General features: G+C 45.3%; 1 protein-coding gene across 1 annotated transcript; it reads left to right on the forward strand.

The window, feature by feature from the left end:
* Positions 1-841: 841 nt before the first annotated feature.
* LOC139265297 (uncharacterized) lies at positions 842-1,417 on the forward strand. The gene is made up of 2 exons (XM_070882258.1): positions 842-1,044; positions 1,137-1,417. Exons 1-2 carry the CDS (start codon positions 909-911, stop codon positions 1,259-1,261), a joined length of 261 nt encoding a protein of 86 aa, XP_070738359.1. The 5' UTR covers positions 842-908; the 3' UTR covers positions 1,262-1,417.
* Positions 1,418-17,141: the final 15,724 nt, after the last annotated feature.

Below are 17,141 nucleotides of genomic sequence, written 5' to 3' on the forward strand. Positions count from 1 at the left end.
CAGAGGTTCAGATGTTGGTATGTAGGACCTGTTGAACCATGTACTCTCCTTGATCACCCGACTGGGGTCATTGAGCTTTTTACGGCACTGTGTCAGGTTGTGTTCCATGACACTACTGGCCGAGACCTCCTGTGCCACTTCCCTCCACATTGCTCTGGAGACCTGGGGCAATGGCATCCTTCCACTTGCTCGGAGCAGCGATTTCCTCCTTTGTTCCACTGCTGCCACCAATGCCTTCAATGCAGCGTCATTGAACCGACGAGCTCTCTCCCTTCGATCTGGATTGGGAGCAGCCATAGCCATGAGGTCTTCCAGTTGCTCTCAGGTCGACTTCAGTTCCAGGAATGATGAAAATGAGCAGCTGCACATTGATGCAACCTTTCCTTTAAGAGCTGGAATGAGCCAGTGTGAAGGATTGGAGGATGATTGCTGAAAGCAAGTCGCCAGAAATTCGGTAGTGTCTGGTGGTAGTGCTCCTGTAGCGCCCCACTGGGGTCATTAGCACTGGATTTACCGCCTCCTTCCTTCCTGGGGCGCTAAAAACCCAATTTAGAAGAGGTTCAGAATCCTTTGCACCTGGCGCTAAATTTTCAAAATGTAAAAAGTTAATGCCTCATTTAATTTCACCCCCTTAAAGTTTAGTTGCCAGTTTAATGCCCCTTTATCCAATAATGTCACAGGAAGCCTTCCAAAAGCACCGCTGACTTTACTGCAATAATAGCAATAATAAATGTAATTAGGAAATTGAAAGTAAGTTCGATGTCAGAACTTGAAAACACCACCCACAGTTAAACAAAACCGTTTCCCAGTACTGAAGTGAAACTCAATCTGGCCTCGAGAGACATTCAGCAGACTTGTAGCTGGGCTGAGCAGCACCTAGTGACCGGGACAGAGTAGTGAAGGTGACGATGTATCAAGTGTTCGTACATGGGATCGAAGGAAAAACAATCCCGGTCCACGTCGCCAACTCGGAATCCGAGTTTAATGCAGTGACTGGGCGACAAATGAAGAGGAAACTATTGGCGAATCTACCGGCGAACGCGGGTATTGTATCAGCGCACTCAGGTCGGGAGCGAGATGTTGCAATGCTTTTATTCCGTTTATGAAATGAAATTGCGATTTTGCTCTTTCAACAGCCAGAGAAGAAAGGATGCGGGCGCTGTTTGCTAACCGGCAGCTGGCGGATACCGATAAACTAGCAGATAACGGGATTCAAAACAAATCGACCATTCTGATCGTGCTCCGGGGAGGGAGCGGCTGACAGGGAACAGCGAGGGCTCCAGAGCAGAGACAAGTTACACACACAATACAACGATTGACTGACACAGTTGGTTTCCGAAACATTATTAACATTGATGTCAGTGAGAGCTCTGGTGCTATCTGCCTAATTGTTACAATACATAGAAATTAAAATTCAGCTGGCACTGTTAGTCTTTTTTGCAATGTGTATATATTTTTGAACAGGATTTCTTTGAAGAGGATACATTTCAAATTGATGGGTATTTTCTTGTTAAGAACTGTTTCTCTCCCTCCATAATTGAATCTCTCCATTACTGTGCTGATGGCAGTAAACATTGGGGCCGAAATTGCCCCTTCCCTTAAGGCCTTTTAACACCTGAAATCAGCGGCTATGCTGTGGGGTGCAATTGCCGCCGAATTTTCGTGTAATGGCCGCCATTTTGAAAATTCCGCTCCTGCGGTATCCCGGCAGTGACCCGCTCCCCTTCCCCCCCCCTCCAACACCGCTCCGATGCTGAGTGCATCATAAGAGCATGCACCGCCGATGTTCCTCCCCGATCGCGAAATTCCATCGAAAAATCTTGCTCCCGCTACGCAGTGCCAAAAGCAACTTTTTCTGCCAGTTCAGTGAGGTTGTAGTCCTTCTAAAATAGCGATGTGGCTCCCATTAAAGGGAAGGACCTACTGTTTTTTTTGTCGGCCAACTGCAATGTCGGCCCGATAATTATGTCCCTGGATTTGGCCGGGCTACCAACAAGCAGCCTGGCATCCCCTCTTGGGTGCCAGGCTGCTGGCCCAGCCTAAACACTTCCTGGTGGCACAGTGGAGCTAACTTAAAGAATTGCGCAGGCTCTCCCCTTTAAATGAAGGGGAGAGCCGTGGTGATGCGACACCATGATGACATCATCGGCACTAAGCTGATGACTGACAGCTGCGGCCACTACACCTGTCCCCAACTTCCGCCCCTCTGGACAGCGAACCTCTGCTTACCGCCGCATATTTGCCCCCATTATAACCGACTTCTGGTCCACCGCAAAAAAGCCAAAGAGCGGATATCACTCAATGGCCACGTCGGTAAAAACAAGAGAAACAGGGTAGGCGTGCCCCATTTCCAGCAGTTGACAACAGGGCCAGATTAAGGTTCTGATGGGCCTGGGGCAAACTGATCCAAATGGGCCGATAGTTAAGTTTGTTCATGTTCATGTTCATTATGTATATGATTCTGATTCTGAGTATGAAAACATAGGCCAGTATATTCAACAATGAAAGCATATATTCTGTATCAAGTAGGTATATATTCTGGTTCTGGTAATGTTGCAATACTAGATTCCTATACATATATGCAAATTTCTCTCAATAATGTGAAATAAAACAGGCTTAAATATTAAGTTCTGTATATAGGTACAGTTGGACCTCTCTGGTCCAGCACTTTGGGACCTGACCGATGCCAAACCAGAGAATTCCCCAAACCACGGGAGGTCACCTGGTGACAACGTTGCTGTCAACAACCCGGGCGTGTTCTGTGCATGCGCGGGGTGAGAAGTGGCACAATGTCGGCGGGGAGAGAAGCAGCAGGGCGGGAAAAGAGAGATCTGAGCCACGAGACGCCGAGTCCCGAGCCTCCGACCAGGCCTCGAGCCTCCTGCTGAGCCGCGATGGCAGTGGCGGCGATGGGCGGCAGAGGGAGAGAAAGAGAGCCTGGGTCCAGGCCCAGCTTCAGCGCTTCAGTCAGCCGCCTGCCCTTCTCTTTCCTTGTCTGGCCCGCTTACCTCAATCAACAACGTGGACCAGGGATGTTTCTGGACTAAAGAGTCACAGACTGGAGAGGTACAACCTGTATAAACAAGTGAATCTATTTTCCTCAGTCTTGTTTTTCCTCTCATTGTCTATTCTAACAAGCCTATTTGGGAGGCTTTATATTTTTTTCCTACATTTATTTGGTGGGCCAATGTTCTCTGGTGGGCCTGGGGCTACAGCCCCATCCGCCCCATAGTTAATCTGCCCCTGGTGGACAATTTTGACCCCATTAAATGAAAATGTGGTGTTCCACACTCAGGACTTGTTCAAGTCTCACTACAGCACATAACATAGGATGACACCTGTGCCCTACTGAGAGTGCTGGATTTTTTGGAGGCTCCACTTTTGTATGAGATGTTAATCTGAAGCTCCATCTGACTCTTCTGGTGGATGTAAATAAGCCTATGGAACTAATCAAAGAAGAGCAAGGGAGTTCTTTTCATAATCCTGGCCAGTATTTATCCCTCAACCAATGCCACACAAAGCAGATTAACAGGTCATTTATCTCAGTACTGTTTGTGGGATCATGCTGCATGCAAATTGGCTGCTGCATTTGCCTACATAATAATTGTGGCTACATTCCAAAATAATTAATTGACTAGTATTAATTGATAGAGTGTGTAGCTTATTGGAAATGTGTGACTGCATTGTCTGTGATTTTCCAGCTTTTAATGTCAATGGAAGGCAAATCACAGAGAGTAACCCCATGATTTTCTCATAAACTGTTTGCTCTGCGAGAGGGTTCAAAGGTGGTCAGGGTTTATAAAATTCCAGCCAGAATACTTTTTGCATGCTATAGAGGATTAAACTATTGATGTTATGTTATAAGCAACTACATTATATATTGAACCACTCTGTGATGACGGAGCTGAAATCCACCATCAGGGGCTGCAGTCCAGTCTATGTGCCAGGATGCGCCCACCCAAGACCTGGCCAAAATTTGTACGGTCACGAGGTTCTGTTATTTGCATGTCAATAGTGGGAGCCCGCCCGTGGAGAAGCTGGATAATACAGTATGTCAGGACCTTCCCTGGAACAGTTTGATGCGATTGAAGGCCGATAAATCCCCAAGGCCTGATAGTCTGCATCCCAGAGTACTTAAGGAAGTGGCCCTAGAAATAGTGGACACACTGGTGATCATTTTCCAACATTCTATAGATTCTGGATCAGTTCCTATGGATTGGAGGGTAGCTAATGTAACAACACTTTTTAAAAAAGGAGGGAGAGAGAGAAAACAGGAAATTTTAGATCGGTTAGCCTGGCATCGGTAGTGGGGAAAATGTTGGAATCAATTATTAAAGATATAATAGCAGTGCATTTGGAAAGCAGTGACAGGATCGGTCCAATCAGCATGGATTTCTGAAAGGGAAATCATGCTTGACAAAGCTTCTAGAATTTTTTGAGGATGTAACTAGTAGAGTGGACAAGGGAGAACCAGTGGATGTGGTGTATTTGGACTATCAAAAGGCTTTTGACAAGGTCCCACACATGAGACTAGTGTGTAAAATTAAAGCACATGGTATTGGAGTTAATGTATTGTTGTGGATAGAGAACTGGTTGGCAGACAGGAAGCAAAGAGTAGGAATAAACAGGTCCTTTTCAGAATGGCAGGCAGTGACTAGTGGGGTACCGCAAGGTTCAGTGCTGGGCCACAGCTATTTACAATATACATTAATGATTTGGACGAAGGAATTGAATGTAATATCTCCAAGTTTGCAGATGACACTAAGCTAGGTGGCAGTGTGAGCTGTAAGGAGGATGCTAAGAGGCTGCAGGGTGACTTGGACAGGTTAGATGAGCAGGCAAATGCATGGCAGATGCAGTATAATGTGGATAAATGTGAGGTTATCCACTTTGTTGGCAAAAACAGGGAAGCAGAATATTATCTGAATGGTGACAGATTAGGAAAAGGGGAGGTGCAGTGAGACCTGGGCGTCATGGTACATCAGTCATTGAAAGTTGGCATGCAGGTACAGCAGGTGGTGAAGAAAGCAAATGGCGTGTTGGCCTTCATAGCGAGAGGATTTGAATATAGGAGCAGGGAGGTCTTACTGCAGTTATACAGGACCTTGGTGAGGCCACACCTTGAATATTGTGTACAGTTTTGGTCTACTAATCTGAGGAAGGACATTCTTGCTATTGAGGGATTGCAGCGCAGGTTCACCAGACTGATTCCTGGGATGGCAGGACTGACATATAAGAAAGACTGGATCGACTCGGCTTATATTCACTGGAATTTAGAAGAATGAGAGGGGATCTCATAGAAACATATAAAATTCTGACAGTTTTGGACAGGTTAGATGCAGGAAGAATGTTCTCGATGTTGGGGAAGTCTAGAACCAGGGGTCACAGTCTAAGGATAAGGGGTAAGCCATTTAGGACCGAGATGAGGTGAAATTTCTTCACTCAGAGAATTGTGAACCTGTGGAATTCTCTAACACAGAAAGTTGTTGAGGCCAGTTCGTTGGGTATATTCAAAAGGGAGTTAGTTGTGGCCCTTACGGCTAAAGGGATCAAGGGGTATGGAGAGAAAGCAGGAATGGGGTACTGAAGTTGCATGATCATATTGAATGGTGGTGCAGGCTCAAAGGGCCGAATGGCCTGCTCCTGCACCTATTTTCTATGTTTCTATGTTTAGGAAATGCCCCTTCAGCCCCCTGTGCAATAGAAGGGGGAACTGTAAGTATATTTTTTTTAACTCTTTGAGGGTCCATGCCATGATCCGCAGCCTGAACCCCCAGGTACAGCCCACTACTGCCAATTGGCGGCCTGGTATTCTTGGTCTCATTAGACATATCGATGTGGATGATATGCCAAGTCACAGTGAGGTAGGAATGTAGGACCTCCTGGCATCAATAGTTCCCAACTATGCCATTGGCCTCATAAGGAGTGGGAAGAGTCACTACCCTTATATGGCTTGCAGAATCCCTAACATATCTCCTTGCTCAATGTATCCAGATCCAAGCCTACCTTCCAATCATTCCAGCACATTCCCACTGGAAATGCATTGAAAGAGATTTTTCGCCCCAAGGTTTACAAGAAAAAAGGCACATATACATGCTTTCACATTTGTGGTATATTAAGAACAATGAAACAGTAAAGTAATAAAATCAAGAACATCTCAATTATTCATCGATATAATTTTGTGTACTCATATTTCTTTTTCACACATTTTTTAAAAAATTGCAATCACACTGTTTTTAAATAAGTCCTAAGATTGCATAGCGATACAAAAGCCACCACCGGTTCGCTGCCTCTCTTGGCTGTTCTCTCTTTCCTGCAAAGAGGGTAACATGAGACTTTTGAGTGAAAGTAATGGAGTAAGTGTCAGGGATGGATGAACAACATCAGTTGAGAGTGACTATGAGGAAGAGGCGTAACATTGCATTCAGATGAGGGTGAGTGTCAGTGGTGGATAGTCAAGTGGGGATGTGAATAAGTGCAAAGACAGTGAAGGATGTTTTTTTAAAATTATTCGTTCCTGGAATGTGGGCATCACTGGCATGGCCAGCATTAATTGCCCATTCCTAATTGCCCTTGAGAGGGTGGTGGTGAGCCGCCTTCTTGAACCGTGCAGTCAGTGCGGTGAAGGTACTCCCACAGTGCTGTTTGGGAGGGCATTCCAGGATCTTGACGGAGTGACGATGAAGGAATGGCGATATACTTCCAAGTCAGGATGTTGTGTAACTTGGAGGGGAACTTGCAGGTGGTGATGTTCCCATGCACCTGCTGCCCTTGTCCTTTTAGGTGGTACAGGTTGCGGGCTTAGGTGCTGCCGAAGGAGCCTTGGTGAGTTGCTGCAGTGCATCTTGTAGATGGTGCACACTGCAGCCACGGTATGCTGGTGGTGGAGGGAGTGAAGGTTTAAGGTGGTGGATGGGGTGCCAATCAAGTGGGCTCTTTGTCCTGAATGGTGTCAAGCTTCTTGCGTGTTGTTGGAGCTGCACTCCTCCAGGCAATTGGAGAGTATTCCATCACACTCCTGACTTGCGCCTTGTAGATGGTGGAAAAGCTTTGGGGAGTCAGGAGGTGAGACACTCGCAACAGAATACCCAGCCTCTGACCCACTCTTGTTGTCATCATATTTATGTGACTGGTCCAGTTGAGCTTCTGATCAACGGTGAACACCAGGATGTTGATGGTGGGTGATTCGGTGATGGTAATGCCATTGAACGTGAAGGGACGATGGTTAGACTCTCGCTTGTTGGAGATAGTCATTGCCTGGCACTTGTCTGGCGTGAATATTACTTGCCAATTATGAGCGTAAGCCTGAATGTCATCCAGGTCTTGCTGTATGCAGGCATGGACTGCTTCATTATCTGAGGAGTTATGAATGGCACTGAACACTGTTCAGTCATCAGCGAACATCCCTACTTCTGACCTTATGATAGAGGGAAGGTCATTAATGAAGCAGCTGAAAATGGTTGGGCCAAGGACACTGCCCTGAGGAGCTCCTGCAGTGATGCCCTGGGGCTGGGATGATTGACCTCCAACCACCACATCCATCTTTCTTTATGCTAGGTATGACTCCAGCCAGTGGAGAGTTTCCCCCTTATTCCCATTGACTTCAGTTTTACTCGAGCTCCTTGATGCCACACTCGGTCAAATGCTGCCTTGATGTCAATGGCAGTCACTCTCACCTCACTTCTGGAATTCAGCTACTTTGTCCATGTTTGGGCCAAGGTTATAACGAGGTCTGGAGCAAAGTGGCCCTGGCGGTATTCAAACTGGGCATCGGTGAACAGGTTATTGGTAAGTGCCACTTGATAGCACTGTTGCGACACCTTCTATCACTTTGCTGATGATCGAGAGTAGACTGATGGGACGGTAATTGGCCGGATTGGATTGTTCTGCTTTTTGAAGATAGGACATACCTGGGTAGTTTTCCACATTGTCGGATAGATGCCAGTGTTGTAGCTGTACTGGAACAGCTTGGCTAGAGACACAACTAGTTCTGGAGCACAAGTCTTCAGCACAACTGCCGGGATATTGTCAGGGACCATTGCCTTAGCTGTATCCAATGTGCTCAGCCATTTCTTGATATCACGTGGAGTGAATCGAATTGGCTGAAAACCGGCTTCTGTGATAGTAGGAACTTTAGGAAGAGGCTGATATGAATCATCCACTCGGCATTTCTGACTGAAGATGGTTGCAAATCCTTCAGCTTTGTCTTTGGCTGTGCTGGGCTCCACCATCATTGAGGATGGCGATATTCATGGAGCCTCTTCCTCCTGTTAATTGTTTAATTGTCCACCACCCATTCACGACTGGATGCGGCAGGACTTCAGAGCTTTGATCTGATCTGTTGACTGTGGGATCACTTATCTTTGTCTATAGCATGCTGCTTCTGCTTTTTAGCATGTACATCATCCTGTGTTACAGCTTCCCTAAGTTGGCACCTCATTTTTAGGTATCGCTGGAGCTGCTCCAGCTATGCTCTTCTACACATTTCATTGAACCAGGGTTGGTTCCCTGGCTTGATGGTAATGCCAGGTCATGAGGTTACAGATTGTGGTGGAATACAATTCTGCTGCTGCTGATGGCCCACATCGCCTCATGGATGCCTAGTTTTGAGCTGCTTGATCTCTTCTGAATCTATCCCATTTAGCACGTTGGCAGTGCCACACAACGCTATGGGGTGAGCCCTCAGTGTGAAAACAGGACTTCGTCTCCACATGACTATGCAATGGTTATTGCTATCAATGCTGTCATGGACAGATGTATCTGTGACAGGTAGATTGGTGAGTTCAAGGTCAAGCTGGTGTTGTTTCTCTCACTACCTGTCGCAGGCCCAGTCTGGCACCTATGTCCTTCAGGACTTGGCCAGCTCAGTCAGCAGTGGTGTCATCGAACCACACTTTGTGATGGACATTGAAATTCCCCACCCACAGTATGTTCTGTGCCCTGCTACTCCCTGTGCTTCTTCCATGTGATGTTCAACATGGAGGAGTACTGATTCATCAGCTGAGGGAGGGCGGTAGCTGATAATCAGCAGGTGGTTTCCTTGCCCATGCTTGGTCTGAAGCCATGAAACTTCATGGGGTCCAGAGTCCATGTTGAGGACTCCCAGGACCTCTTGCTCCCGACTGTGCCCTGGTGGGTCTGTCCTGCCGGTGGAACATGACATGCCCAGGGATGGTGATGGAGGAGTGTGGGACATTGGCTGAAAGGAATGATTCTGTGAGTATGACTATGTCAGGCTGTTGCTTACAGCTCTCCCAATTTGGGCACAAGTTCCCAGATGTTGGTGAGGTGGACCTTGCAGGGTTGACTCGGCTGGGTGTGCCATTGTGTCCGGAGCCAGTGCTGAGTAGTCCATCCGGTTTTATTTGTATTGTTTTTCGTAGCGTTTTTTTAATAGGTCAGTTAAGAGTCAACCATGTTGCTGTGGGTCTGCAGTCACATATAGGCCAACCAGGGAAGGACAGCAGATTTCCTTCCCTAAAGAACATTAATGAAACAGATGGGTTTTTACGACAATCCGATAGTTTCATGGTCATCATTATTGGCCCTAGGCTCCGGGCGGTAACAGCCGCAAGGTGGGAGTTCCTGTGCCAGGCACGGAAGTCCCGCCCCATGATCTATATTCGGCTTACCGCCCCCGATAGGAAGTGGAGTGCAAAATATTGTGCTCCATTTGGTCAGTGCGACGTGAGCGAGGCAGAAAGACTCTGTGAAGGGTGCTACACTACACGGTGGGACACATAGCGCTGCCGCGTAGACAGGGCCCTCCCCTTCTGTGGGTGGGAAATGGGGCCATCCTTGGACCATCAGGGTGCTGTGGCAGCAGCCCGGCACAAGCGGAGTGCCAGGCTGCAAGATCACGGCTCAGAACCCGCGATCAAGGTAGAAAACGGAGGCAACCAGTAAGTCGTCCATTTTTTGTTACATTCCTCACCTCCTCTTTAATTATTGCCCCATGAGCAGCTTACAGCCCGTTACGCACACCGTGAAGCTATCATGGGCAGCGCCCCCAACAGCTTCAAGGGATGCTACCGAATTTTCGCTCCGGGACAAAAACAGGTCGCTGCTTATGGTGATGATGTCTTCATCGCCAGTGCAGCAGAGCTGGGAACTACCAGTTACCACCGCCGCTATACATCCACAGAATTTTGCAAGAGCCAGTAGTTGGGGGGCACTAATAGGAGGTACAAACGTCCCGAATTTCTCCCCCCTAGATATATAATTTCAGATTTATTTAATTAATTGAACTTAAATTCATCAGCTGCCGTGGTGGGATTTGAACACACGATTATTTGTCTAAGTCTCTGGATTACTAATCAAGTAATCTAACAACTATGCTAACAATCCCTGTGCACTTGCAAGGGAGGTTGGTGAGGAGTGATGTGGAGGAGTAGGATTGGGAACACAGCGTGAGAGGGTTGGAGGGCATGCACATCAAGATTTAGGGCAATATGACTTTGTACTCACCTTTCCTGACCTCTTGAGGTTGTTAAACCATTTCATACACTATATCCATGTCCTTTAAAAAACACTTTTGCTGCTCACTTGTGCTATCTCCAGCCATGTACTTTTGTTCAATACTGTTGGCCTCTTCTTCCCATGAGCAGGGTACAGGATGACCCTGCAGGCTCTCACATCTTGGGGTAATATTTCTGAGGAGGCATCGCTAAATTTGGGGGCTAATTTTTGCCTTTGATTCTGCATATTTAAGGATTTAGTATTGTCAAAGTGTTATAGCACAAACAATTCCCCTCTGTCACAATCTGGCTTCCCCCTCCACCAGCCTTCAAGTGACATCTATCCATCGCTCCTTTAAATATCTCAGCTGAAGTCGAGTCATCCGTGACTTTATCGGACCTGCTACAGTGAATTAGTCGAGAAACTCGCAAATCTGATTTAATTGCAGTGGCTTCATTAAAAACCCACTGCAAAATGCGCCTCTCCAATTTTCGGGTTCCCAACGCAATCCATGCTCCCCCCCCCCATACACCCATTGCGACTCCAAGTTAAAAATTCAGCCCAAGTGTCCGGTCCAGTGTACTGTTTATCTCTAGCGCAAAGAAGGGATAGTTAAGCTTGTATCCTACTATAAATCTCCAGTGTATTATTGCTTGTATTTACTTATACATTCATTATTTAATAAATCTGGCCGATGTGGCCTAAGCCACATTAACAAGTAACAAGGGACTTCTGTTTGATCCCTAGTCATGGGCACACTACAAATTACCTATATAGTGGGTATGTGAACGCACCCTCTGAATCATATATGTGGGATTACTCTGAGATGTTGAACTTGAAAAAAATATCTACAGTAAAAATCCAAAAATGCAACAGTGAGTTCAAGCTTTTGACCATGACTGGAAGAATTTTTAAAAATTAATTTCTGAGAAAAAATTCAGTTGACAAACTGAGGATTCAAATCTCATTGATCATAGGATCATTTCAGTCCCCTGTTTGTCATTGGAGGATTTTTTTTCAAGAATTTTAAAACGATGATTAAAAGAATGCAGTAACAACAGGATAGTGGTTATGTTACTGGACTAGTAATGAAATGTCTGGACTAATAGAAACATAGATAGAAATTTACAACGCAGAAGGAGGCCATTCTGGCCGATCGTATCCGCGCTGGCCGACAAAGAGCTATGGTGAGAGAACCAACACAAGGATCAAAACCTGCTTGACATCGTCTTCACCAATCTACCTGTCAGCAGCCCTGAAGGTTACATATAAACCTATGAACAATAACGGAAAGGCAAAGAGCACCCAGCCCAACCAATGCGCCTCGCACAACTGTAACACCCCTTATACTGAAACATTCTACACTCCACCCCCACCGGAGCCATGTGATCTCTGGGAGAGGCTAAAACCAGATAAAAACACAGGCAAATTTAGGGAGAAAAAAATCTGGGAAAATTCCTCTCCAACCTATCCAGGCGATCGAAACTAGTCCAGGAGATCACCCTGGCCATATTCTATTCCCTGCAGTACTTACCATTATATCTGCTCCATCCAACAAAGGTCATCCAGTCTAATCCCAATTACCAGCTCTAGGTCCGTAACCCTACAGGTTACTGCACTTTAAGTGCCCATCCAACCATCTCTTAGAAGTGGTGAGGGTTTCTGCATCCACCACTCTTCCAGGCAGCGAATTCCAGATTCACACAACCCTTTGCGTAAAGAAGCTCCCCCTCAAATCCCCTCTAAACCTTCCATTACCCACCTTGAAATTATGCCCCCTCGTAATAGATCCCTCCACCAATGGAAATAAACCCTTACTATCCACTATGTCCAGGCCCCTCAATATTTTGTACACCTCAATGAGGTCTCCTCTCAATCTCCTCTGTTCCAATGAGAACAAACCCAGCCTATCCAATCTGTCCTCATAACTAAGATTCTCCATTCCAGGAGTAAATCTCCTCTGCACCCTCTCTAGTGTAATCACGTCCTTCCTATAATACGGCGACCAGAACTGCACGCAATACTCCAGCTGTGGCCTAACCAAAGTATTATACAATTTAAGCATAACCTCCCTGCTCTTATATTCTATGCCTAGGCTAATAAAGGCAAGCATTCCATATGCCTTCTTAAACACCTTATCCAGCTGGCCTGCTACTTTCAGGGATCTGTGGACAAGCACTCCAAGGTCCCTTTGTTCATCTACACTATTAAGTGGCCTACCATTTAATGTGTATACCCTTTCCTTATTAGCCCTCCCAAAGTGCATCACCTCACACTTCTCTGAATTAAATTCCATTTGCAACTGCTGTGCCCACCTGACCAGTAGATTGATATCCTCCTGCAGCCCATGACTTTCCTCTTCATGATCAACCACACAACCAATTTTAGTGTCATTTGCAAACTTCTTAATCAAACTCCCTATATTCAAATCTAAATCATTGATATATACCACAAAAAGCAAGGGTCCCAGTACTGAGCCCTGTAGAACCCCACTGGAAACATCCTTCAAGTCACAAAAACATCTATCATTCATTACCTTTTGTTTCCTACCTCCAAGCCAATTTTGGATCCAACTTGACACTTTGCCTTGTATCCCATGGACTTTAACCTTCATGACCAGTCTATCATGTGGAACCTTATCAAAAGCTTTGCTAAAATCCAAATATACTACATTGTATGCACTACCCTCATTGACCCTCTTGGTTACCTCCTTAAAAAATTCAATCAGGCTAGTCAGACACGATCTTCCCTTAACAAATCCATGCTGACTGTCCCTAATTAATCCTTGCCTTTCCAAATGCAGATTTATCCTGTCTTTCAGGATTTTTTCCAATAATTTTCCCACCACTGAGGTTAGGCTGACAGGCCTATAATTACTCAGCCTATCCCTTTCTCCCTTCTTAAATAAGGGCACTACATTAGCAGTCCTCCAATCTTCCGGCACCATGCCCAGATCCAAAGAGGACTGGAAAATGATGATCAAGGCCTCTGCTATTTCCTCTTTTACTTCGCTCAACAGCTTGGGATGCATTTCATCCGGGCCTGGGGACTTACCTACTTTCAAAGCTGCTAAACCCCTTAATACTTCCTCTCTCACTATATTTATTTCATCCAGAATATCACACTCCTCCTCGATAGCAATATCTGCCTTGTCCCTTTCCTTTGTGAAAACAGATGCAAAGTGTTCATTAAGAACCCTCCCAACATCTTCCGTCTCCACACAAAGATTACCCTCATGGTCTCTAATAAGCCCTACCCTTTCTTTAGTTACCCTCTTACTCTTAATATATTTATAGAACATCTTAAGGTTTTCCTTAATTTTACTGGCCAGGAATTTCTCGTGCTCTCTCGTAGCATTCCAAATATCCTTTTTAATTTTGCCTCTTAACTTTTTATATTACTCTAAAGATTCTATAGTATTTAGCCGTTGATATATGACATAAGCGTCCCTTTTTTTCTTAATCCTCCCCTGTAGACATCCAGGGTGCTCTAGAATTATTTTTCCCAGCCTTTTTCTTTAAGGGCATATGTAGCCTTCCGGATCTCCTCTTTAAATGCCTCCCACTGTTCCAACACTGATTTACCCACATATAGCTGTTTCCAATCCACCATGACAAATCACTCCTTAACTTAGCAAAATTAGCTTTTCCCCAATTCGGAACTTTTATTCCAGGCCCATTCTTGTCCTTATCCATAACCAACTGGAATCTGACTGAATTATATTCACTGGCACCCAATGATCTGGAAGACATGAGTTCAAATCCCACCATAGCAGCTGGGGAATTTAAATTCAGTTAATTAAATAAATCTGGAATAAAAAAGCTAGTATCAGTAATGGTGACCATGAAACTATCAGATTGTTATAAAAACCCATCTGGTTCACTAATACTCTTTAGGGAAGGAAATCTGCCGTCCTTACCCGGTCTGGCCTATATATGACTCCAGACCCACAGCAATGTGGTTGGCTCTTAACTGCCCTCTGAAATGGCTTAGCAAGCCACTCAGTTGTACCAAACCTCTACAAAAAGAACAATGGTTCTTCTCAAGAGCATTTAGGGATGGGCAATGAATCTGATTTCGGCTGAGATATTTAAAGGAGCAATGGGTAGATGTCACTGAAGGTTGGTGGAGGCGGAAGCCAGATTGTGAAAGAGGGGAATTGTTTGCGCTATAACACTTTGACAATGCTAAATCCTTAATTATGCAGAATCAAAAGCAAAAATTAACGAATAACAAAAATAGAATATTTGGGTTATTAACCAGCATAGTTAGCATTTTAATCCGTTGATCCAACTTTAACTGTATGAAGTAGACTTTTGCCTTTACCTGCTGCTAAACAACACCTGAGAGGAGCAGACCAATGGTACCAGAACCCACCTGATGTTCCTTCCATTGAAATTATTGGAACAAGTGTGTGATACTCCCTGGCCAATTCTCATTTCTGCACTCTGCCCAGATAATGTCCAGGCAGTAAAGATGAAAATCTATCTAAACATCTCTCGGGGTTGCTTTAGTTTCCTATTCGCTAAACCCAGTTCTCCTTCTGTTACCCATTCACTGCTACACTGACTTGGTTACACTCAGCTCCATTGCATTTTAGACCTCTACTTATGGATACCACCCCATGTAAAGTCTCTTCCACTTATTCTTCCATTGCTGTTCAAAATTTGGAGAAACTGCCATATAGTGGTATTTAGTTGAAAGCAACCCAAATCATATAAAGATAGATTCAGCGCCAAGGGAATCAAGTGCTGAAACACTTCCAGTTGGTTCAGTAATAAATAATCAAGTTTCTCTCGTCATCTTTTGAAGATGTTGATTCATGAATGGGTGCTGTTTCAACATGCAATATCCTTATAGTACCTCATCCAAGTGACTATATTTAATGTGCAAAGTCTAGACAAAGAGTGCCAGCAGATTGTTCAAATAAGTGGAACATCACAGCTGAAGCTAATTCTATCATCACCAAATATCCATACAGTTTTAATTTCCAGCAGGGTTTACTGGAAATTGAAAAGAAAGGAGAACCTCATCTCATTGTTCCATTCCCTGCCTGAGAGTCAATTGTATCATATTGATGGCTGTCTTCACTGAGACCCACAAACTCAGCATTGATCAGGAATTGAACCAGCGACTTTGCTGGTTTGGTATGGCTTTGTATAACTCATTAAGTCATAAAGGAAATTAACATTGAAATATCGTAATCAGTCCTGCAGCATACTTCTAGTGAAGTTTTTCAATCATCATCATCATCATAGGCAGTCCCTCGCAATCGAGGAAGACTTGCTTCCATTCTTAAAATGAGTTCTTAGGTGTCTGAACAGTCCAATACGAGAACCACAGTCTCTGTCACAGGTGGGACAGATAGTCATTGAGGGAAGGCGTGGGTGGGACTGGTTTGCTGCACGTTCTTTCCACTGCCTGCGCTTGATTTCTGCATGCACTCAGCGACGAGACTTGAGGTGCTCAGCGCCCTCCCAGACGCACTTCCTTCAATTAGGGCGGTCTTTGGTCAGGGACTAACAGGTGTCAGTGGGGATGTTGCATTTTATCAGGGAGGTTTTGAGGGTGTCCTTCTAATGTTTCCTCTGCCCACCTTTGGCTCATTTGCCGTGAAGTAGTTCCGAGTAGAGCGCTTGCTTTGGGAGTCTCGTGTCTGACATGCGAACTATGTAGCCTGCCCAGCGAAACTGATCAAGTGTGGTCAGTGTTTCAATGCTGGGGATGTTGGCCTGGTCGAGGACGCTAATGTTGGTGCGTCTGTCCTCCCAGGGGATTTGTAGGATCTTGCGGAGACATCGTTGGTGGTATTTCTCCAGCGACTTGAGGTGTCTACTGTACATGGTCCATGTCTCTGAGCCATACAGGAGGGCCATATCGTATTCAGCCCTGCAGCATACTTCTATTGAAGTTATTCAATGGAAATCGGATGAATTCTATAACAGACAGGTGCTCAATTCTACGGATTTACTGCACAAATGGTGAAGATGAAAATTTCCCCTATTGCATGGGGTCAGGAAGTGAAGACATTGGCAGAAATGCTCTGGCTGTGTTGGAACAGGTAGGAGCGGAACCGTGCAAATACAGTCCTCTGGAGCTGGACAACAGAGACATTAGAGATGGGCATGGCTGATTGTCTGGAATGCCACAGAGCGGTCAAGGAGAACAAGGATGTACAATGCACTGTGGTTGCAGTCACCGATGGTGTCATTTGTGACTTTGACTAGGGTGATTTTGGTGTTGTGAGCAAGGTGGAAGCTAGATTAAATTCACTCTGAGAAATTTTTGGAGAGATGAGCACAGAGTCGGGAGTCACTGGGAGAGGTGGACACTGAGTCGAGAAGTCATTGGGAGAGGTGGGCACAGAGTCGGGAAGCCACAACACCTTCAGTGGCAAAATATTTCCTCCATTGGATATTTGTAAAAGTACAATAAATAACAAACTAGAAACGCCTGTAGAGGAGGGATTTCCCGGTACAGTCAACAGTTTTTGAAATCATTGTGGCTAAAAGAAAATGAAACTGAAACGCTACCAACTCTAGACAACAACTTTGTCTGAAGGTTTGGTGCGATTGGTCCGTGGGAGGGCCGTTCATTCGATTGGTTTTGCTCAATCTAAATTCGGATGTTTTATTTTGCGGAAACTCCCTGTTGTTCCGAACAGTGGGCGAAGCCTTTGGGCA

The sequence above is a fragment of the Pristiophorus japonicus genome, chromosome 6, assembly GCF_044704955.1.
Source record: "Pristiophorus japonicus isolate sPriJap1 chromosome 6, sPriJap1.hap1, whole genome shotgun sequence".
Classification (NCBI taxonomy): Eukaryota; Metazoa; Chordata; class Chondrichthyes; family Pristiophoridae; genus Pristiophorus; species Pristiophorus japonicus.